Raw genomic sequence first — 25,111 nt, forward strand, 5'->3', positions numbered from 1 at the left:
GGGACCGATATCGGAAGCTACAATTGGCCCGTTTATGGCCACCTTAACTGCTAGCACTAAAAGCATACTCAAGCCCCATTGTGTCCTGTTAATGGTAAACAAAGTAAAAGGGTAAAAGTAATCCCTGCAGCTATCCCCCATATTTACTTTTCTGGCAATACTTGGTTTATGGCCCATGAGCAGCATTGTAAAAAAAAAAAAAATTAAAATTCCCAATAATTTGAAGTTTACACTAATTGACTCATCACTATGTTAGTCAGTTTGACATGTTCTGCTATTCATTCTCCTGCAATTACAATATTATACAGTACAAATGATTGCTAATCATAGTTATTAGCAAGGAATTGCACATTTAAGAACATCATATCCTATTTATAAATAGGGTTCACATGCACTTAAAGGCCACATAAGATTAGTAAGATGGATTTCACCTTGTTTATCTACAATATTGGCATAGAATCCCACAGAAGTACGGAACAGGTATGGGATCCATTATCTGAAAACCCGTTATACAGAAAGTTCTGAATTATAAGAAGGCCATCTCCCTTAGACTCCATTATAAGCAAATAATTCTAATTTTAAAAAATGATTTCCTTTTTCTCTGTAATAATAAAACAGCACCTTGTACTTGATCCCAACTAAGATATTAGAGGCAAAATAATCCTACTGGGTTTACTTAATGTTTAAATGATTATTTAGTAGACTTAAGATCCAAATTAAAGAAAGATTCCGTATCTGGAAAACCCCAGGTCCTGAGCATTCTGGATAACAGGTCCTATACAAGTATGTTTCTCCTACACCCAGACGTAGGATCCCACTATAGAAGGCTCTGTTTGGCTTTACACTGGGTTTTATGCAATCAACACTTGCCTCCAAGCCAGAAATTCAAAAATGAGCACCTAATTTGAGGCCCCGGGGAGCAACATCCAAGGGTTTGGAGAGTAACATGTTGATCACGAACCACTGGTTGGGGATCACTGGGCTAGTGCCTAGTAGAGGAAATCATTAAAAATCATTAAAAACTTTCAGTTCTTTGCATACAGTAGAATATATGGGATAGGGAGCTTCCAAATAAAAAACAATCATATCTGTTCTATTACTAATTTGTTGACAGTTTCCCTGATAATTGAAGGAAAAATATCTGAAGTTCTCTGTAAAAATATCTGAACTGAAACACAATTAAGGGTAATGGGACCTGGGCTGATTAGGGGTATTTAGCCTGCCATGAGTTTTCGTATTCCAAACACATGAGGCAGAACCCGTGAAATCCTTTTTCAGTTGACCCCTTTGTGAATCCTTGGAAAAGCACGAGTTTCTGTGTGCTTTTTGGGTGATTATTTATAAATAGGGCCAAAAACCTCCCCCACCCTCCCATAGCCTGTACTGTTGATTTAATTTGATTTGTGGATAATCTGTCAGTGGAGGCAGCTGCCATTTAAAGAACACTTTGTGCAAGATAATATATAGTTATTGTATCCCTAATTGTTGTTTTACTAGTGATGCTCCAAATGGATGGGAATTGCTGCAGAACCCTCATTGTTCCTAAATTTGAGTAAACACTTTAACATCTCCAATACATTCAGCAACTGGGGTACATCTATATTAGATATTTTGCTCTATATTAGATAATTTGCACTTTGCATGTTGCCTCGGCTGAAATTGTGGTAACCATGCATGTTACCTTGGCTGAAATAGTGGTAACTATGCATGTTGCCTCGGCTGAAATTGTGGTAACTATGCATGTTGCCTCGGCTGAAATTGTGGTAACCATGGAAATCATAATGTGATATTTTACCTTAGAAATACAAAGAAATTTCTTTTGGTCTCTCCGTTCTTTCAAGAAAAAAACAAAAACCTTTGGCCAGGAGTCTGTTTAGTGCAAGAGGAGAGGAGTCTGCCTATTCTGAGAAATACTGGTGTAAACAAACCCATTCAGATCTGTGGTGGCTGATGCCAGAACGGCTGCATTCGAGAGAAAGGAAGGAGACACAGCCACCTGAGTAACAGGAAATAGACTTCCCTATTCAAGCACAAAATAGACTGTTTTTCGAGAATCATCTTAAAAGGGGAAGTTTTAATATGGTATTTGACAGCAATATTTTGAAAATAATTGTAATTGGTCCCACTTTTTGTGGTATTTCTGGTATTCTGGTCTTTATTATTTATTTATTATTCTGCTTTTTATACAGGCAACTCATACGTGGCTCATTTGGATAGATGATTTGAACAAAGGGATCAGTATGGTTATCTTTTGAGTGTCAGTGGCTCACTACATGTTTAAGGGCAAGACCTCACGGAGCGACTTAGATCGCTGCTATTGTGGGCGATTACCCGCTCCGAAAAGGGTTTCCACCGGCAACAATAGAAGTCGCCGGTGGAAAGCCCTTCACATGGTTTCCGAGGAGGAAACTTTGTGCAACTTCGAGGAACTGAAGTGATGCAAAGGGCTTTCCACTGGTGACTACCTATATCTGCCAGTGAAATCCCTTTTCGGAGTGGTTACTCGCACGCGATGGCAGTGATCTATCTCGGGGCGAGTAAGTCCCACCGAGGGGCCTTGCCCTATTGTGCTTTGAGCTGCTGCTGAGGAGCTATGGGGTCACTGGAAATAATCTGAACATTAGAAGAAAGTGAGGTTGTATTTGTAATAGAAGCTGATGCTAGAGGTCTGAATACTAATCCCGTGGATTCTATACTGCTGTGCAATATGAATTAAATTGATCCTCGATTTGAGAATTTTTTTTTTCTCGTATTATACACTGTATATTGTTGGTCCCTGGTTATACACAGAAAGATCTGCTTGTTTGATGAGGTTGCCAAACGATCAGATCTTTCCCCGATATCTAGTTGATCCACTTGATTGGCCATCGGGCCAAACGATTGTATCACAACGTCTGGGATGCTAGCCATCGGGGAGAGGACCACACACGTCAATTAGTCAATGTGTTCCTTGCCCCAATGGGATTTTTAAACCTGGCACATCTGTGCACGGACAGTATGGATTCGAAAACCGTATGTATGTTGACAAGGTTTGTCATAAATCTGTTGCTGTACCTTTCTATTTGATCGTGAAAATAAAAATAACCGATGTTGGAGAGGTAGCCTGTGCAGCGTTTTATTGCGTTATTCTCTGACAGATGGGGAGCTTGTTAGGTATCCGGTGTTACAAGGTTTTTAGTGGCCCCAGGATTGCTATAAATAACCTCAATCCCACTGGCTTACTGGAGGTAAAGAAAAATATCTTGTTTTTTATGTTTCTTTGTACAAACACTGAATTCTCCTTCTCAATGCTGTGGGTGGAATCAGAGAAGCCAGTGTAATGCATTGCTTAGTGCTAAAATAAATGATTGTGTTTGGTCACATGAAATCACAAGATGCCAGTGTCCTGCTTTTCTGTTAAATATGGTATAACTTTTTTTTTTGTTACATAGCACAAATTCCCATGCCTTCTCTTATCTTGAGGACTTCCTCTCGCCCTCTGGATATAAAGCTGGATGACATCAGCTGTGGCATTTGCATTGGCCTGCCCATGTGATTGGCTAGTTACAAAGATGTTTTGTTGAAGAATTACTCTTTATTCTGCATTTTGATTGAGCTGGCAGATATAACTACTGTATGTTATTGTGGGCCAATAGGATTATAATTATTACTTGGGATAAACTAGGACACCAAAACTGGTTTTATCACATAAGGGAAGTGGTGACTAATGAATTAAGTAGGGCAGCACACATTTATGCAATATTTTAGGGATCCTTTGTAAAAATTAGCTCTGTTCTATTGTACCTATTGTACAGTTGGGATCTTCCTTATTTTCCTTCTCCTTTTGTTTAACCTTTTGAGTAAACCTAGTTCTTTGTCCTAGTTCTCTTTTTCAAAGCCATAGATATGTGTGCACAATGCCCTAAAGCAGTGATCCCCAACCACTGGCTCATTAGCCAGTGGCCTCAATGCAGGTACTTATTTTTGAATTCCTGACTTGGAAGCAAGTTTTGTTTGCATAAAAACCCACGTGTAATTCCAAACAGAACCTACTGTAGGTGCCAGTACACTTAAGAGCTACCAAATAGCCAATTATTGTTCTTATGCGGCAGCTCCAGAACTTTCTAGTGACTTGGGTATGGAATTTTACAAATCTGCAGGGATGCACAGTGCTGATGGTACTGGTTGTAGACATTGTCAGACTGGGCCACCTAAGGCCCATCAGAGAACCTGGAATTGAGAGCCCACTCTTACAACAATAAGCTGCAGACCATGCTAAATGTAATAGGTGTCATAACAACCAGTGGTGTAAATAAGTAAGGGATGATGATGGTTTCCTTTTGCTTGGGCCCAGTAGGCCTGAGGCTCGATGGGAGTTCTTCTGGTACCCCGGCCAGTTTGACTATGCTTATGGCTAAGAGCATTCTTAATAAATGTAGACAAACTTCACAGGTTGTTAAAGCCTGTACAGAGCTCATTTACTAACATAAATGCTAAATTGCACCAGTGTAATAATGTTTTCACTAAAAGTTAGAAAATGAAAGCAAAAATTTGCTGTGGGTAATTTCATCTGTGCAATGGTACCTGTGCTCATAACATCTGCCTCAAGTATTTTATTGGGAATATGCATTCCTTTGTACTGAGAAACGTTTTTTGTTTTTTTTAAGGTTTTTTTCCTCACTAACTTTAGCTAGGGTGAAAATAACCTTAAGTTTAATGCATGTTATTTACTAGGGAAATCATGCTGGGTGTGAGCTGATATGTATATACCCTCTGTAGGTCTGAAGGTTAATCCTTACCACTTCTAGTGAGTTATGAGCAAACAGTGTCTGTTTTATTTGGAGGTCACAAATATATTATTTTTGTTTGTGTTCCAACAGGAGGTCAGTCTACAAAGTCTTATAGTCCAAGTGCCATAATAGCACAGTGGCTTATTAGCATTGCTGACTAAAGCTGGCCATACACCCTCAGAATTTAGTCTTCTTCCAACAAATGTTCGGCTATCGGTCATACGTTTAAATACAACGATCTGAAACTTACATTCAGACTGAAATTGTAGAATAAAGCCATTAAAATACAAATAGGATGTTCTGAACATGAAATAGTTGGCAGACACTAGTTGTGCGAAAGTGACTTCCATTGTAGGTCTCTCAAGGGTATCATCAGATACACAATACATTTGCAGCTTTTTTCATTAGCCGAAAATTATCGAAAAGATAATTCAGAGCCCACTTACGTACGATTTTATCAGTATGTGTATGGCCAGCTTAAGCTCCCAGGTTCATCACAATCGGGGCACTTTCTGTGTGGAAATTGTGTGTTCTGCTTGTGATTGTTTGGATTTCCTACTTATGGCACAAAAGCATATTAGCAGGTTAACTTATTATGAAATGTCACTTTGTGTGCCTGTGGTAGGGAAGTCATATTGTAAGCTTCTTTGAGGATGGGCCTAATGAAGATGATGAAACATCCTCAAGGCATTCAAACTCTGGGTGTCCCCATCTTGTTTGTAGGCTGTCTATTTTAGACTCTGTTCCACAAGAGTTGTCCTCCACTCAACTGTTTTTCATTACAATAATACTAAAGACAGGGCTCCCAAGACTATACTGTATTCATGGTGAGGTCTGAGTGGAGAGCAGAGGTAGTCAAATCATAAGTCCTGATAGTAATGAATCAGGACAGAATGAGCACTGACTAGTGACAGGTGGGCCTTGGTGCCAAAAATAAATAATTGTTGAAGGTGGATCACAGACTGGCAAAGCAATGGCTCCTGTACCCCCCACCATGTAGCTATAATGTATTCTCACTAGAATTATATAAACTGAAAAAAACTAAAGACCCTTCTTGTCTTCTGTACCCCATAGATTTTCCCTGGGTTCTAATGGTAACCACCCTGTAAGCACAACAACAAATGCCTCTCGAGTGCATGAATTTTTTTTATTACACACACACTGAGGGCAGAGCTTATTGCCAGGAAAGTTGTGAGTGAAGCCTTCAGAGAGGCTGTTCCTCCATTCCATAGTGAAGTACAACTAGCTCTATGCAATGCATTCTTTACTATGGGGAGCTTGTTTTTGTTCAGGCTACAGCTGTGCTACTTCTCAAAGCTATTAACTTTATATGTGCGATAGTATACCCTTGTGTTCAGGGGCCTTTGAGCTTATTTAGAAGCCTCCTCTGTTCTTTTATTCTCAGTGCTACTGGACATTTAGGAAACTCAAGCCAAACCAGTGAGAAGTATGAAAATGCACTTTGTTTATCCTCTGCTTCAAGGGAGTGCTATCTCAAAATACAACGTGAGACTAAAGGAAAATAGGTTCTGGGAGTGAAGTTAACTGAGCCCTTTTATTATGCAGAGACTCATTTTCCAAGTTATTCATTTCATGGAACAGAACCGATATGGCGTGTTCTTTGTCAACAGTAGGCACAAAAGAGAAAACAGTTGCCCTGTGTGCACAGCTTTGTTTACCAATAACAGCCGTGTGCATTGGTTTCCCTTGATGTTCTGTGCCAGAAGCCCAGTTGCTATGTGAGCTTCGAAAAAATCACTAACTGTTCGGTCCATGTGTTTCATGTACTGTAAGTTTGTTTTTTTGTAAAAATGTATTTCCCTGACTCATGATATATCCTCCGCTTATAGAATAAAAAACATGAAATGTTTTTTGGTTTTGAAATTTTTGCATCCCCTCCCAGACTGAATGGTGTTGGAAAATTAATAACCCATAAAAGTGTTTTATGTTATATTATCATATCGCATATCGGTCGATTTAATATAATTTTCTCTGAAGCCTGACCACACAGATGGCTAAGCTACTTGACCATATGTTACATAAGATATAGGAGAACATGAGATTAATGGAAACTTCTGGGAGCACGGAACCAAAACACTTGCTGCTGCTCAAGTTCTGGTTCATAGAAATGCCTCAGGTGGAACAAAAAATATGGAAACTCATACACATTCATTTGTCAAAGGGGTAGCAGTCTGTTCTTGCAAAGGTTTGGTTAAAATGCTTACAATTGCACTGATTTGTTTCTAACATAAAAATAAATGTTTTATATTATGACTAGGCCTTGTGGGTGTTTTACAGATTAATATATAATGCATGTTTTGTTTAGAAACATTTTCTAATTAGCTGTCCTGTGCATTAGCTATAGTGGCAATTACAGTTCCCACTTGACGCTGCTGTCACATAGTAAAGCTGCATGTTATATTTCATACACAAATACATAGAAACCCCATATTATTTCATGTTGATGAATGATGGCACTTGACAGTAATATAAAGGACAGTAAACATTACTGTCGCTCCAGTAAGTCTAACCCTTATGCTAAATGGAAATAGATTGTGCTTCAACCTTAAGCCTCCATTGAGGAGTGTTTATAAAAAGAGTTAAAGTGCCACTAAATCCCAGGCATGAATGTGCCCTAAAAGCTTTTACACTTTTAACTTTCTAGCTGTTTGATTAAATCTAGTTTTTGGCCTGGGATTTGTGGGTTGTTGCCTTGAATACCTGTGATACCAGTTTGCTCTTATTATATCAACGAATTATCCTTGATTTGACTGGGCCTCAATTGACATTTTCCTTTGTAAAACACAAATAAACACTATATTATATTTCATCTGTATTTCGTATACACAATATGAGCATTTTCTTAGTAGACTTTGAACTAGCCTTTCCTGCATTCCTTTCCTGCATTTCCTGGTACAGAATTAAAGCCAACGATAAAAGAAAAGGGCAAATCCTGTGTGTAAAATTCCAATCTAGGTATAGAATCAATTACCTATCTGTGAAAATTGTCACATGTGCTGTTAAATACCGGAAAGTTGTTTGTAAACCCTGACTTCCATTCTGTTTGCATAATGCTTAACTGATAGACACACAGTGTTTGCTCACAGTGTTTTTTTACGAATATCTAAACCAACAAAAATTCTGAAAATTCACAAATTCAGGTTACAGCAGAGTTTAAAGGAACAGTAACTCCAAAAAATTAAAATATAATGTACCGTTCCCCTGCACTGGTAAAAGTTGTGTGTTTGCTACAGAAACCCTTCTACAGTTTATATAAACAAAGCTGCTGTGTAGCCATGGGGTCAGCCATTCAAGCTGGAAAAAAGGAGAAAAGGTTTCATAGCAAATAACAGGTTACATAACAGATACGCTCTGTAGAATACAATGGGAATCGTCACAGCTTATCTGTTATCTGCTTTGAAACCTGCCCCCCTTTCTCCTTTTTTCCATTTGCTTGGCTACACAACGCTTTTCTTTTTATATACACTGAAGTAGGGTTTTTGAAGCAAACACAAACCTTTTACCAGTGCAGGGCAACAGTACATTATTTATTCATGTTTTGATGTTACTGTTCCTTTAAGCATGGACCCAAAAGGGTCATTGTGCAACATTTTTGTTGGCTGACATGATTTGAATAGTTGTTTTCAGCGCTTGTCTTCAAGTATAGTTTGTTTGTAGCAACATATCCTTTACTAAATGGCCACTAAAATATAAATATAAAATGCTCTACTAGTGTAAAATGATATGTAAGAGTAGGTGGAAATTTACCAACCTGTGCTTGATTGTAACCCCCACCCATGCAGTATTTTTCCATATTTTTAAAACTTGTGCCTTCCTTGCCCCCTGTCCTATGATGACATCATAGATGGGTATGGGCAGACATTTTACTGGAGGGACTGAATATAAATGGTGATATCAATGGAGGGTTGGGATATGGGTGGTGATATCGATGGAGGGGAGAAACCCTTATATCTTTGCATACTGGTGTGTTGTGATATTTTATCATTTTCATTGAAAATTATTGTTTTAGCACTGGGATTTGTCGCTTTCTTTTGTGTTGCCTAAAATGCACTTTTCACACGTTTGTTAATCAACTATATAGTTGAAATATAATATATATTTACACTTTTTTCATTTTTGTTCCCCACAGGTATGGCCTCACAAGTTTTGGTGTACCCACCGTATGTTTATCAAACCCAGTCAAGTGCCTTTTGTAGTATAAAGAAACTTAAAGTTGAACCAAGCAGTTGTTTGTATAACAAAAGGAGCTACCAACGGACAGACCTGAATGCTAGAAGCATTGGATTTGCACAACCATCGAACAAGAATAGGGCTCCTTTCCAGACAAAGAATACATCCGACAAACCTCGTCACCAGGCCGCTGTGTCCAAGACAAGTCCTGTCACATTAAACACCAACACAGGTGCTTCAGGGGACCTCGCAGCGCAGGCGCAGCAGGATCCAAAGGAAGAACTGACAGTTGGAACACCAGAGAGTGGGTCCGATTTGTTAGATGCTCATCAACGATGTGGATTAAAACGCAAGAGTAAAGACTTTGAAAACCAGAACGGCACCATGCAGATCGTTGATGAGTTATCCATACTGCCTGCAATGCTGCCAAACAATGCAGCAAACCAAGTGACTGTTGTGGCAACCACTGGAACTTCTAAGCAGAGTACAGCGAGTGGGGATGGGGACTATCAGTTGATGCTACATGAAGTCTTGTGCTCGGTCAAAAATACCTATGAGGTGCTTGACTTTTTGGGTCGAGGAACCTTCGGGCAGGTAGTCAAGTGCTGGCGACGGGGAACGAATGAAGTGGTAGCAGTCAAGATTTTGAAGAATCATCCTTCGTATGCACGTCAAGGGCAGATTGAAATGGGCATCTTGGCCAGACTGAGCAATGAGAATGCGGATGAATTTAACTTTGTGCGTGCGTACGAATGCTTTCAGCATCGGAACCATACCTGCTTGGTTTTTGAGATGTTGGAACAAAACTTGTATGACTTTTTGAAGCAAAACAAATTTAGCCCTCTGCCCCTGAAAGTTATTAGGGCCATCCTGCAGCAGGTGGCTACTGCACTGAAAAAGCTCAAAAGTCTTGGATTAATTCATGCTGACCTCAAACCAGAAAATATCATGTTGGTGGATCCTGTTAGACAGCCTTACAGGGTGAAGGTAATAGACTTTGGCTCTGCAAGCTATGTATCAAAGACTGTTTGTTCAACCTACTTACAGTCTCGATATTACAGGTAAGTTGAAGAGAATTTTACATTTACATTATGTTGCTTTTTCTATACATTATGTGTTTTGAACACTTACTCTAGTTTGCTTTTATGCCTTGGGTAAGAGCCATTTCCTTTCCTTATTGTCTTTGATTAGAATCATGGGATGACTGCTAGGTTTGTTATGAGAAGTGGATTTCCTTGTCTTCAGTAAAATTGCAAGGGCTGTTGATGTTTGTGCTGATGTGAGAGTGGGCCCGGAATGTTAGGTTTTTCTGGTGATCCTTAGGAAGCCCATCCTGACAATGAATATTAGCCCCAGCTGGTCCTTTAAAGGGGTTGTTCACCTTCAATGTCCATATCTTATTAAACCACCAACAATGCTCTTAACATTTTAGGAAATCCATTTTCCATTAAAAAAAAAGTACAAAGGCCACTGCAAAAGCTATTTATACTTGTTAAATCAGTCCTCCTGTCTCTCTGATCAGTTTTCTGAAGGGATGGGAGTGGCCTATTTTCAATCTGACACACTGAGCAATTCCTATATGCTTACATCATCACCTCGAGCCTTTACCCTTTTTTCCTATTGGAACACTTCATTGTTTGCTTGTGCATTCTGACCAGTTGCATAAATTCAAAAGTTATTGGTTCATTTCTCCCTTGCAATGGCATAGGCAATATCCCAAATCTAACATACTGGGATATGCTTTAGCTGTGCATTTTTTGTTAACTATGTATATGGCAAAGATTGTTCTGTTAATGTGAACTGTTAGATGTGTGAATGCTGAACAATCCTTCTAATGAGTTAGGAAAGCCGAATTCACTGCATGGCACTCCCAGTGAATTCATTTTCTAATTATCTTTTCCCAGGCTGATGTTCCAGCTTAGGGAACCCTATTTAAGCTGCATTTCCCAGTCCTTCACTAGGTAAATAACCACGGTAAAAACCACTGATTTGATCCTTCTAAACTTGAGCCTGTGCTATAGAATAAAATATTTGGATTTTAATCTGCTGCACAGGTGCAAGTGTATAGCTGGCCATACATTTACAGATCTGCTTATTTGGCGAGGTGGCCCAGTGAGCTAATCTTTCCCGATATAGCCACCATGGAAGGCTGTTAAACAAAGGCCAATAAACTGCCAAACTCACTTTAGTCTGCCTGGGGAAAAACACTTAGGGCTCTGGCACACAGGGAGATTAGTCGCCCGCGACAAATCTCCCTTGTCACGGGCGACAAATCTCCCCGAACTACCATCCCACCGGCGAACATGTACGTCGCCGCTGCGCAGACGATTTCGGCAAATCGCTGAAGTTGCCTCGCGAGGCATTTTCGGCGATTTGCCAAAATCACACCGCCGCGTGTGCCATCCCACCGGCGACTTACATTTTTGCCTGTGGGATGGCAACTGATGGCAACTTGGGGAGATTAGTCGCCCGCGAACAGGGAGATTTGTCACGGGGGACTAATCTCCCTGTGTGCCTGAGCCCTTAGTGACATATTTTCACCCACCAGTAAATTTGCCTTTCCCTGTCCTATGAAGACACTTAATGCTAATTTCTATTAGGGCAGTGGCACACAGTGAGATTAGTTGCCCGCGGTTAAATCTCGGCTACCGCAGGCGTCTTATCTACTCAAAATGCCTTCCCACCTCCAATAGGATTTCTTCCAGTAGGCTACATGTATTTTGCTGTGGGATTGTCGAAGGTGTTTTGTCATGATAATTTTGTTAATGAAATATATAAGATGTGAGTTTTTCAAACCCTAGAGAATTATGCTATTGTGTTACAGCTGTTTTCCTCTATCTACCTTTATGTATATGGGTGAAAGCTGCCATGTTGCTGTTCTTAGGGCAACATTTGTGCTCAGAAAGAAGCTTCTTGTCATTGCCTTTTATAGGAGGTGCCTTGGCCTAGACAAGCATTCCAGTAATGTTCTGTAAAATTTGCTCACTGCCTATTTATAAGTGAAGGATCACTTCTTATAAGTAGGGAATGTTTCCGTTTATGCATGGAGCAGTGATGTGCCCTTGTAACAACCAGCAAATGATCACATCCTCTTCTTTTCATTTTCATACGGCAGCATTAAGCTGCTCCTATATTATATCTCATGGTACATGGCTGAATGCTATCTCTTTCATGAAAAAAGGGGAAAGCTCGTCAAAGCAAACAACTGACACATCTGCATCCTTTTTCCACCAATATCTAATCCTTGCCTGAAAATAACAAGCACTGGCTCATTACGTCAAATCCTTAATTTCCTCGCTAGACCTTAGTCACAGTCACAGCATATCGTTTGTGACTAATGAGTTACCAGGAGATGGCTGTCTTAAATGACGCTACATTCCCCTCCAAGCGAGATGCTGCTGCCTGGATTTGTTATGAAACAGTCGCTGCTTCTGTGAGCTTGTGAGCTGTAAATCTAGTCATTTGCCGGAGGATCTTGTTTCCATGAAACGAGAACAAACCATTGGTTTGAGATTTGTTTTATTCCGCGCGCCTTCCGTTTCTTAGCTTTGCCGATTTTTATAAACCATCTTTCATTGCTGATGGAAGGGGAAGTAGTTCATACGCACGCTGCTGATTGACACTGCAGTCAACAAGTCCGTGTTGCCTAGATGGTTAAGGCAGGAGCGCTGACACATGTTGTGTTTATTTTCATGTCACCCAGCACACTAGGGCCTTCCCATCACTCTTACTATTGTTATCACTTGCACACAGCTAAACTTTCATTGTTATGAACCAGTTACATATTTAACATTTTGATTGCTGTTACTTAAAGGAAAACTATATCGCCCAAACAGTGTAGGTTTCTATAAAATGTATAGCATAAAATGGCTTATATGTAAAACCCTGCTTCATAAAAATATATGGTTTTAGTAGTATGTGCCATTGGGTAATCCTAAATAGAAAACTGCCATTTTAATTAAGGGCTGCCTCCTATGATCATAGGATTCACAGTGCACACAAACAACCCAAGGCACACATACATGCTAGGCCCCATCAGCCAATGAATGGGTTCTGTCTTTTACTCCCACACTACTTCCTGTTACAGTTAAGGTGGCCATACACGCACCGATATTATCGTACGAAACCTGGTTTCGTACGATAATCGGTGCGTGTATGGCATGTCAGTGAGCCGACCGATATCGCAGGAAGCTGCTGATATCGGTCGACTCGCCGATCGGCCAGGTTAGAAAATTTTGATCGGGCGCCATAGAAGGCGCCTGACCAAAATTCTCCCTTCAGAGCTGAATCGGCAGAAGGAGGTAGAAATCCTATTGTTTCTACCTCCTTACCTGCCGATTCAGCCCTGAATGGTGTGTGGCGGATCTGACGATGTTTCGTGCGACCGACGGTCGTACGAAACATCGTGAGATCGCCACGTGTATGGCCAGCTTTAGAGCTGCATTATTTCCTGTCAGCTGATCTCTGAGGGAGCACAGAGCCCATCACTAAATGGCAGCTCAAGGGGAAAGGTGTTTAAAGACAATACAGGTATAGGACCCGTTATCCAGAATGCTGGGGACCAAGGGTATTCCGGATAAGGGGTCTTTCCATAATTTGGATCTTCATTCCTTAAGTCTACTAAAAAATCAATAAAACATTAATTAAACCCAATAGGATTATTTTGCATCCAGTAAGGATTAATTATATCTTAGTTGGGATCAAATACAGGTACTGTTTTATTATTACAGAGAAAAGGGAATGATTTAACCATTAAATAAACCCAATAGGGCTGTTCTGCCCCCAATAAGGGGTAATTATATCTTAGTTGGGATCAAGTACAGGTACTGTTTTATTATTACAGAGAAAAGGGAATGATTTAACCATTAAATAAACCCAATAGGGCTGTTCTGCCCCCAATAAGGGGTAATTATATCTTAGTTGGGATCAAGTACAGGTACTGTTTTATTTTTACAGAGAAAAAGGAAATCAATTTTAAAAATCTGAATTATTTGATTAAAATGGAGTCTATGGGAGACAGGCTTTCCATAATTCGGAGCTTTATGGATATTGAGTTTCCGGCTAAGGGATCCCTTACCTGTATTTACTGATATATATATATCTGTTAAGTATTCATTCTGGGGGTATAGTTTTCCTTTAATAGCATGTATCAAGAGTTTGGGCTTGCCATGGTTTGAGATGCTTTAAAAGCTTTGCAATGCTGTGGGTAGGGAACCATAATGTGTATTCATAATAGATCAGAGCCATGCATATAACTAAAATATATTCTTATAAACTATGCTTAGTAATAATATAATTGGTGTTTAGTGACATGATATTTCACATGACTCGCTCAAATTTATTAAAAAAAAAAAATGATATATACCCTTTGTTGTGAAGTAACCTTGGCGTGTAATGACTTGTGGTCTTCTGGAACTTCTTGATGACTTTTAATATCCTTATATTTTACAATAGGAAGGAGTGTATTAATTCTATCCTCTAGCTATCTGTCTTTGCTTTGTGCGTGTAATACCAGGCACTCTCTTGCAGCCACCAGTGGGGAAGCACACCCTGAAGGTAGCTGCTTGGAATAAATTTTAGTTAACACTGAGAAATTTGTATTGCTGTTCTGAGCCAAATATTTGTTTAAGGCTTTAGTTGACCTTACTACAGACGCAATATTCTACCAATATCTTCTTCTGGGCCAGGTACCATTTTGGGGTTTATTTTATCTATCAAGAGACCTAGTATCCTGCCTGGCCTCTCACAGAAGAAAATGTTATTCTATCACTTTGCAACACGCATCCCTGTAATGTAGCAGCACTGCTTAAAATAGGCTCCCGAGCCTGGCCAAGGCATGTTGACTACTATAGATGGTGAGGCTTGTCTAGAGTTGAAAAAAGACAGAAGTACGTTGCTGAGAGGGTTCATTTGCTCAAGGTCAGCATGTTCTAAAAGTAAGCATCTTTCATTCCTAGGAGTAAGCTTCATATTGAGTCGTGGCTTTGCAAAGTCCTGCGTGAACCACTTCTATACCCGCTGTGACCAAGCACATACCTTTAATCTGCTCCTTAAAGTGGCCACACACTTATTTTGCTTGCCGTTTGTCTCCTATGAGTGCCGCCATCACTTGTGGATTGCGGGTGGGTTCAGGTTGAGCTCTTCCATTCACCCTCCCCGCCCCCGACCTAACACTGCCGGCTGCTTCTTCCAGCTTGTGAATTTATAGGTACACGCAGGCACGCCCTACCCCTTTTGTGATGTCATTGTGGGCGCGGGTCTATAAAAAACCTGGGTGGGCTTGGGAGTGGGCAGATTAAGTTTGGGTGTGGGTCGAGTTTTTCTCGACCCGCACATCACTTCCACCAACATATGAAACCAATTCAGTAACTTGGATACCAGTTACAATCCAGGGTTTTTAAAAATATACAAACCACCACCCATTTAGTGGTGCTGTTTTCATTAGAGAATGTGATGCTTATAATTCATATTCATGGCTTGGGCCCAAGAACCCAGAATAGTGGGAAATATTTTATTGAAAAGACTTAGTAGTTAGTTTCTATAACGCTGCGGCTCACGGTATATGGAGGACTTTAAAGGAAAAGTAACACTAACATTTTTTAAATGCTTTAATAAAAAATACCTGCTAAAACATGGCTTCCTGTCAATTGAACTACGGCGATATGGTGAAGGAAGGAGCTGCATCCACTGTGAGACAATCGATTGATTGAGCCTAGCCTTCTTTCTGTATAGGAAGGAGTTAGGCTAGGCACGATCAATCGATCGTCTCATAGTGGATGCAGCTCCTTCCTTCACCATATCGCCGTAGTTCAATTGACAGGAAGCCAAGTTTTAGCAGGTATTTTTTATCAAAGCATTTAAAATACTAAGTGGTTTGCAGGATAGGGCAGTTATTGGTGCAGGGTAGAATAGCCTTTTTACTTATTTTAGTGTTACTTTTCCTTTAATGCATGAGTTCAGGGATCGAGGATCTAAGATAGAACAAATGGCCAATATTGACTATTCCATTGCACCCCAGTGGAAGGGGGGCCGCTGTGGTAGACAAAAGGATAAAGAGCAAGAGGAGGATAGGTGAGTTAGAGTGTTGTAGGACTATAAATAGGGGCCTGGCTTTGGCTTTTATATGTTTTTATTGGATTTGGATCACAAGGAAAAGGGAAATGCTGTTAAGGAGATCCTTTGTTACAGTAAACTCTATTTAATAAACAATATATATAACCCTGCAATGGAAATGTAACCGACAGGGCAGCAGACCGTCCACTGTGTGCTTGCAAAAGAAATTCAAAAAAACACTATACACATTAAAACACCTTGTGCTAAGATTACATACTGCCTATTGTTTTAATTTAATATATATATATATATATATATATATATATATATATATATATATATATACACACCCCCCTTGCTTTATAAGCATAGCAGTTAGTTAAAGGACAAGGAAAGTCTATTAAAGATCTTAATTCATTGGAGAGGCATACCTTTACTGTGCTCTGCAGTGCTGTACAATCCACTCTGTGTGTAACTGTTTAGCTGATTAAACCACTTAGTTTAGAAAAAAACGTTGAGTATGTCTGAAAAAAATACCCATGATGCATCCCTCCCTTAGCAAGAGCAAGATCCGGAGCTTGTAAGCACAGATGAACTTAACCCAAACATCATATTTTTGCAAAATAAAGTTAGCAATTCAGTACAGCAGGGGGTACTGTATTATATAACATGCTTTGAAGGGTTTCCTTGTCCTTTAAGAGCTACCTATCTACCTTTGAGCAAAGTAGCAGCCTTTAAACTGCTCATTGTTAGGGGCTTCTCAGTGGACCGGTACTTCACTTCATCAGCATCTTTTTAAAGTTTGTCGGGATCAGGCTGTGACAGAAAGTACTAAAGTGAAACTGGATTCATATCTTTGTTTTTTGCTAGAAATAACAAAAATTAATTATTTTTGCCTATTGGTTTAATTAATAAATATGTTCAACCCAAGCACTATTCATTCAGCTCTTGTTGAAAAGGGTTGTGTATTGTCCCTTTAAGGAATGGGTCATCTGAAATTTTATGTACAAGGATGGCCATAGAACCTTAAAGAAAAAACAAAAAAAGATGTAAAGGGTGTTGCTGGGAAAAGTAAAACATTCCAAATATTTGTTTTTAAATATATAAACAGTAGAAAAATAAAATTAGGAGGGTGTGGTACCTTTGCACAGAATGGTGTTCAACTGCTCCGAGCAGCCAAACAGAAGGCTGACAAATTGGTGCAGGTATCTCCTTTGATAAACGTGTCAACTGCTAAACACCTTGTCTGACTGTCGGGAAAGTTTTGATAAATGTGGAAAATATCGAGCTGCTGGGAATCCTGTAAAAGTCAGCCCCTAAATCATTGGAAGCTAAACTAAGCTCCAGCACCATCAGGTATTTTAGGGGTTTTTTTTAACCGTGTATTTGAATAGAGTTAAGCAACATTGTAAGGTTTGTATTTTCACTGGTTGCCAAATTAGCCAAAAATATCCGTTGTTACATGATGACACAATGACCAGATATACACTTTTAGCGAAGTAGCGAGAGGACCCAGTGAGTCACAAATACAAAAATATTTACGTGGTTCTTTCCAAGATTCTTTTTTTGAAAATCCTGATCTAATGTATTTTTTCTCCAAATGGAACATTTGACATTTTCAAAACAAAAAAAACTGCCGCTTTGATGTAAATATTATTCTGGGCAGCAACTTTTCTAACGAACATGTTTACAAACTGTGGATTTAGATGTATTACGAAATCCGTGCTGGTTTTTCTCACAAACCTGAGATATTTCTTCATTAGCAGGCTCTAGAATGCCTGGAATTTATTCTGCCTCTAAATGGATTGTACCTTGGAGTCTTGCAGCACTAAGTCCTTTGTTAATTAACCTTCTGCGGAAAGCTTGCCAAAAATGCCATAACTCGCAGTCCCAGCGAATGTGAGTGTCGTACGACAGCAAACTGGAAGTGGATTCACACCCAATAAGTTTAAATGTTTTCAGTTAGTCGTGTTTTTTGTAATGGTGCTGCTGAGAATCCAAGCTGTAAAAATAAGCTAAAAAGGCCCAGATTGCATATCTCACAAATATGCACCCATCCACGTGCTCAGGAAATGGTTTTTCCCTGACTGCAGTGGAAAGTAATCCCTGCCGATCCTTACTGTAATTAAATGTATGTTTGTTCTTATATGGTATTCCTCCCTTCTTAGAATTGAAAATATCTACTGCTAATGCTCAGCCACATAGAGCCTGAATATATTGATCAGAGTTGGTTCTATTTGGTCCAGCGTTGGACTGACCTTGCAGTGCTCCTCACCATTCTTGGACAGTTCCTTTCAGCCCTTGCTTATTTCCTCTGTGAACCTATAAGATCTATAAGAGACCTGTAGTGAGTCAGGTGCCCATGGAATATTTACAATGGGGTTGGGTTTTGGATAGGAAGTCCCAGATTTACCAACCGGGAAGGCGGTCCACAAGTACCATTCCTGGGAATCCCCGTAAAGTGCGGCTCTTAGCCCCTCCACCCAGCCCCAACGATCAAGCAATTTTTTATTTAACATGGGTGATCTGCCTCTGGAGTGATATGAGATCTGGTCCACAACGACGCCGCTTTCCACATTGGATGGTAAAAAACTCATTGTGGGTTTGTTTGGGTTGCAAGCCAAGCTAGGGGGCATAGCAGGGTTGCAGGTATGGGTCAGGGCGAGTCCCCAGGTTGGGTATGGGTCTGCTTGATTGGACCCACACAGGACTCTACTATAAGAAAACCTATGCTATCTTTCATTATCTGTATTTAAAGTTCCGTGAGAGAGTACCCAGGGTGCCTGGTGTTTTAGTGGGCCCTAGGAGACGCGTACCAGTGCTAGTTTGCTAACATGGAGATGCCTGCAGATAGTTCTGGTTCAGCAGGTAAGCAGGTAATTTAGATAAAGAGCAGCACCACAAACTATATTCAAAAAAATGATTTTGAACAACCTAGGTTAAATTCTGCACTTTGTGAGTCCATAAACAATTGTTTATAAAGTAGTGGACTGTGCTTCCTAGGACCCACCCAACATCCAGGGCCTGCTCTTGCACAAGCAATGACTGTAGGTAGCACTGAATGGTCTAGGTGTTATATAAGCTAATGGTGGAAGCAAGTAAGAAATGATATGTTATCCGTGTCTGGGACCGACCAGGAGATACTTTGGTAGGCTGGGCCTAACTTAGACTTACCTCTAGATCTAAAACTGATAATAATAATAAAAACGAACTAACATGACTTTATTCGCAAAATCTCAGCAAAATAGTTTCCAGCAGTTTTTTCCAAACTGGAGACATGACACTGTATACAGCATGACTTCACTGCCAAACAATACAAGTACTCTCTGAGATGCATAACAAGCCTGAAATATTCATGCCATATCTCCTTTCTTTCATGGTAGGACTATTGTACAGTACAAATGGCCCTGATCAGATACGTGGCAGACCTTTTTCTGAATATATTCGTTTTTTGGGCAAAGTTGGTTGTATGTGACATTATTGCACAAGATGGTCTAACCTTGCTTAGATTTAAAGAGAAAATTACCTAACGAACTAGCCTCTCTAGACACTAGAGAGATGAGATTGGTGTTAAATAGCCGTTTCACCTATGGGCCCAGTGATCTGTCCAGCACAGAAATATCTCTGAATATAGCTGCTGGGGATATCCAAAGCCTAGCTACTCTTTTCCTTTTCCAGCAAAGTGCCCTATTGCAGGATTCGGAGCCACAGAATTAAGTCACAAAGTGGGCTCCCCATTTCTGAGATGAGCTGCAACAACTTGTTTCGATTGCCTTCATGCCACTAATGGGATCCAGTAGCGGCCACCTCAAAGTGGGCATATCGGGGAACGATGCAATCATTTGGCAATCTTGATAAACCAAGTGGATCTTTCAGCCAACTTAAAGGAACAACACCAAAAAATGAACGTGTTTTAAAGTAATTAAAATATAATGTACTGTTGCCCTGCACTGGTAAAACTGATGTGTTTACTACAAAAACACTAATATAGTTTGTATAAATAAGCTGCTGTGTAGCCACGGGGGCAGCCATTCAGGCTGGAAAAAAGAAAAAGCAGCACAGGTTACATAGCAGGTAACAGATATGGTCAGTAGAATATGGGGTTTAATCTGTTATCTGCTAAGTAACCTGTGCCTATTCTCCTTTGAATGGCTGCGAGTTCATTCTGCCAGAGCTGCCTAGTAGATTTCAAGGTGTGTGGTTGAGAGAAAATACTTCCATTAGGATCTGCTCCCTGCCTAGTGCACATAGTCCTAAAGAGCATCAGTAATATTATATTTTTACACTCCTCCAGTTCACATTCAATTACTCTGTATATACAAATGAAAATCAGGCCTGTTTGCCGTCATTCCCAGTTATGATCCCCTTTGATTCCTCTAGAAAGAGCCAGTGTTGGCGCTTGGCGTGCCGTGCCATTTAGCATTGTGCCGGCGAGATTAAATGCTTTTGCAGCAGGGATTGTCTCAAGTTCATGCCCTTTTGCAGACCAGTGTTGTCAGGCATATAATTTTCTATGCTTCAGCATTTTCATTTAGTTATTGGCCCTAATTTGGGCTCCCATGATTCCTTTAGCTTGAACGAGCCTTTCGGGCATGTTTGGGTTTCAGCCAAAGCATTGGTCTCTAAATAATTCAAGTGGCAGCTGTGGTGTCTAGCTTATATTACAGGTCTTTGGATAGATAGCGTGTATTAATTGTTAAAGGAGCTTTTTGCAAGTATAGATGAATGTTAATAAACACATTGTAAAGCAGAGCAGAGTCCAAAGTTTGTTTTGGGTTCATTTCTAGCTTCCCATAAACCTAAACGCGTACGACATTACAGCCTTTTTAGCGATATGTTCCCAGTATGTTTTCATCCTGCAAGCAATTAGTGAACTGTGGTACAGCTGGGAAAAACATACAAAACTGTGTTTAATGAGCTGCTTCTAAAACTTTCCAAAGGGCCTGGTGTTATGGTAGTTTGGTTTCACTCAAGTTAATCATTTGTAAATCTAGGTTACATAAGAGCTACATGAGAAAACACACATGCACGCACGCTAGTCAGCTGCAACACCCTCATTGCAACCAGAGGATTTTCCAGTTGGCAGATTCACGTAGCCCCTTTCTTCTTTTTGTACATTACCCACTGTAGTATTATTATTTTTATTTGTTTTTGATGTTTTTGTACATGACATTTTTGTTATACAGGGACAGGTGAGGCTTATTATACAAAGTGTATTATTCCTTCTCGAACTGGGAGGAAGAGTTGAGCTAAACATTTACCCTTGTTTCTACGGTGACTGCAGGCTTGAAATGGTGGAAAGAATCATAGCACAATATTTAAAGCCAAAATGTAATGTTTAAGCGGTACTGACCGTGTTCATGGGGGAGGGGAGTTATTTACTTCGATTTCAAGCTGCAGCGCTATTGGGTGTCTCAGTCAGCTGCTGTTGGGAACACATAGCTGTCATATCCAAATTATAACAGTGAGCAGTAGTCAAAAATGTTTGGACCTACTCCTGACTCAAACCTGCAAGCTTCTGACCGGAACCTGTCCCAACCCAAGCCTGGCCTACTGTGCAAGTAACAAATATGAGCTGGGGGCAATTCCAGCCCAAAGAGAGTCATTTATCAGTTCTTGTAAATTGACATTAGCTAAATGGACCCTTAGTGATCTAGTTGTTAAGGTGTCTCCCAGAACATCAGATCTGGATATTTATTGGATGAAGATCTTTGTTTCCAAAGGTCTGTTTGTTAGCTTTAAGGAGGCCATACATGGGACGATTCTGCCTGTGTGTGGGCACGAAAGACGGGCCTGGCAGATCTTGATTGGTAGGTTTGTTTTTTCTGTCGGATCGGGGACCGCATTGGCTCGTTGATGTGGTCCCCGAACTGACGGCACCTATAGCCGCCGTTCTAATTGGGCCAAACGACTGAATTAGCCCGATTATCGCCCACCTGTAGGTGGGGATATCGGGAGAAGAACCACTTGCTTGGCACCTTGCCAAGCGATTGGATCTTACCACGTATGGCCACCTTTAGTGATTTAGTTGTGAAGGTGTCTCCCAGAACATCAGATCTGGATATTTATTGGATGAAGATCTTTGTTTCCAAAGGTCTGTTAGCCTTACTTTTCATTGGAGAGGATCGACCTGAGGTGCTATGATTGATTAAGAGGTACGGCTACCCTCGTTACATAAACTTACCTAAAGGAGATAACAATTTGGGAGTAACTAGTGGAACTGCAAGTATGTAAACAGTGTTGTGTTTTACTGAGACTATTTGGGCCCACCAGTGGGCTTGACACCGGAGCCTAGGGCTGCCGTCTGGCTGTTATTCTACAGTCCTATACTGTAAACACAATGCTTGTCACAATAGGATATATTATTAATAGGATGCAAAGATAATAATATAGGAAAGGCAGTATTTTTTCCATGGCAAGTGGCTACCCTACCCAGGTCCATACTCGCAGCATTTAGTGCCAGATATTTATATTTAGTGAGGCTGGGCCTCTCTAGGATATTCTCTGATAGTCCGAACCTGGACGCACATTAGCCCTCTGCTGTGTTAAGAGGAAAACTGGTCGTATTGGTCTCTGGAATTCCAAATGAGCATTCTGAATATTCCCGCGAGTATAACGTCTTGTTTATTTCACTGAAGAATGCTGTTAGCTGCTGCTGCACATGAACCCCCCCCCTCCCTATGGAAAGTTACACCTGTCTAAAGGATCTATACTTTATTAGGGTTGCTTCATACCAACTGGCTGACGAGGAAGATTTTGTTAACATGTTTGACCTTGTTGTTAGATTTATTGCCACTATTTGTTATAGTACAGTTAAGCAAGCCTGTGTTCATGCAACATGTTTTTATTTTAATCCCCACCCTTCATTTAATATTTGAGATTTTTGCAGAATATATTTATCATGATTATGGCATTGCATCATGGTAACTGTTTTCTGCGCCACTTGCTCTCAAAAGTACAGTAAAAGGGCTATTTTTAACAGGCCCTGCCAGAAAAATATTAATAGTACATCATATTTATTTAACATGGCAAAAATGTGCAAGCTGCATTTTCAAGTTGCTGCCTTTGGACATGGTTCAGGGTTTGTAAGGAATGTTGTTAGATCTCATCCTACCCTCCATTTGTTTCCCAAACACAGTGTTTGTATAGTTTAGACATTCTATCGCCAGGGACGCTTCCTGATTCGAGACATGAGGAATTTTTCCATGACTCAAATTTGACTTTTTTCTAATTTTCATAGAGACGCACACACACGTATAAACTCAGCTTTTGCTTGTATGACTCAATTCTGTACATTTCCAGTAAAACCCAGAAAAAAAGGAAATATTCACAGTTTTACTTTAATCCAGTGTTTGGGGGGTTGGGGGCGGATTAGTCTTTGGGCAGGTTCCATCGCTTGCCTGCTGTAATGAATGACGAATCTTCCCATACTTAGAAGTAAGGCTGAAGCTTCATTTTGTGTAACAGAGGTTAGGTTTTCTAAAGAAAATAAATTATTTTTTTCTGACACTGATTAAAAAGAATTCTTTTTAAATCTAACAAAGTTCCTTTTGTACTTCAGGTCACTAGCTTTTAAAACAAGTGCTGTTTTTGGTTATCTCCCTAAAGCTGGCCATGCACGCACCGATACTATCGTACGAAACCTTGTTTCGTATGATATTCGGTGCGTGTATGGCATGTCGGCGAGTCGACCGATATGACAGGAAGCTGCTGATTCGCCGTTCGGACCGGTTAAAAGATTTTGATCGGGCGCCATAGAAGGCGCCTGTCCAAAATCTGCTGTCAGGGCTGAATCGGCAGAAGGAGGTAGAAATCCTATTGTTTCTACCTCCTTATCTGCTGTTTCAGCCCTGACGGTGTGTGGCGAATCTGACAATGTTTCGTGCTACCGATGGTCGCACCAAACATCGCCAGATCGCCACGTGTGTGGGCCACCTTTAAAGAAGAAGTCAATGTAAATTCCCCACCTCATGATGTACCTTGGGTACCATGATGCTAACGTACTAGGGATCCTTTACTGAGCAAGTCGGCTGTCAAGGAAGACAAAGAAGATAGCAGGAACATTGATAGAGATGGCGGCGTGGTGCTCATAGATTGCACCTGGGTGTGGTGCACTTTTTGGAAAATAGGAATGCTAGTCTGGGGTCTGTGGTTAAGTTATTATATTCACGGAGGGGGGGTGGGTGCCTAACACATTGGAACTCCTTGGTGAGTTTGCATAGGCTTTGGGGATTTAATAACTTACATATTTTTTAATGGTTTCTGAGATGATAGCAGTGTTATACCTCCCATACAGGGGCAAATTTAAGCTACCTATGTGGCCCCAGTGGGCTCTTATCTGCCTGTATATGACCCCAATCCGACTGCTTCCCTAATAGATATCTTAACCCTCTGTAAATTTAAATCCATTCATTTTTGGGTTCAGATCTCTTTTAACTTCCTGTCCTAGCACAAATTTCAGTTTATTCAATTGCTCAGTTGCATGTCGTAATTTAAACACCCATACAGCACTTTCCTTTATTCTGTATTTTTTCCCTCTAGCGCGCGAGTGCTTTTGTTGAACTAAGTGTTATAACATTTAAATGCTTATGAGTCATTTGGAGTAGTGCTGTTTTCCCTCTGCCCTTTCTTTTGTCACAGTTGGTGGAGAGAACATTCCCCCTGAGATTGCGGCAGGAGGCCCCTTAACTGAAGTTAATTTTCCATAGAACAGGTAGCAAAGTATAAAGGCCATGCTTACTGCATACGTGCAGCTTTCCTTGTGTATATTGCATTTATACCAGAAAAGCTAGTTGCCTTTTTTGTGGGCTGTGTACATTTACAAACTTTAGCAAATATGCATGTAAGGTGCAAAGTATTAGGCAACATGCCCATGTAAGTCAAGTTTGCTACAATACTTTTCTCAGAATGCAGATTATTTTCATCATGGGCACTGAAAAATGTCATTGGGTGTGTATAAATAACAGGGGGAGATGCGACTAGTCCAACCAGCCACACTTTGAGCAGTTGTGTCTGATAAATTTAATGTTTTAAACATGAAACTGTGATGGAAACCTGAACAATGCTCACACTATTATAATAAATGGAAGTGAAGATCC

The 25,111-nt window shown here is 40.3% G+C and overlaps 1 protein-coding gene across 2 annotated transcripts in view; it reads left to right on the forward strand.

Annotated features, from left to right (window-relative positions):
* Positions 1–25,111, forward strand: part of hipk3 (homeodomain interacting protein kinase 3) — a 67,506-nt gene that overhangs the window by 9,706 nt on the left and 32,689 nt on the right. For both annotated transcript variants that reach the window (XM_012961400.2, NM_001079256.1), the window contains exon 2: positions 8,920–10,021. In XM_012961400.2, the coding sequence (XP_012816854.1) occupies positions 8,920–10,021 (1,102 nt within the window). The remainder of the gene's footprint in view (positions 1–8,919; positions 10,022–25,111) is intronic.

This window comes from Xenopus tropicalis, chromosome 4 (genome assembly GCF_000004195.4).
Source record: "Xenopus tropicalis strain Nigerian chromosome 4, UCB_Xtro_10.0, whole genome shotgun sequence".
Classification (NCBI taxonomy): domain Eukaryota; kingdom Metazoa; phylum Chordata; class Amphibia; order Anura; family Pipidae; genus Xenopus; species Xenopus tropicalis.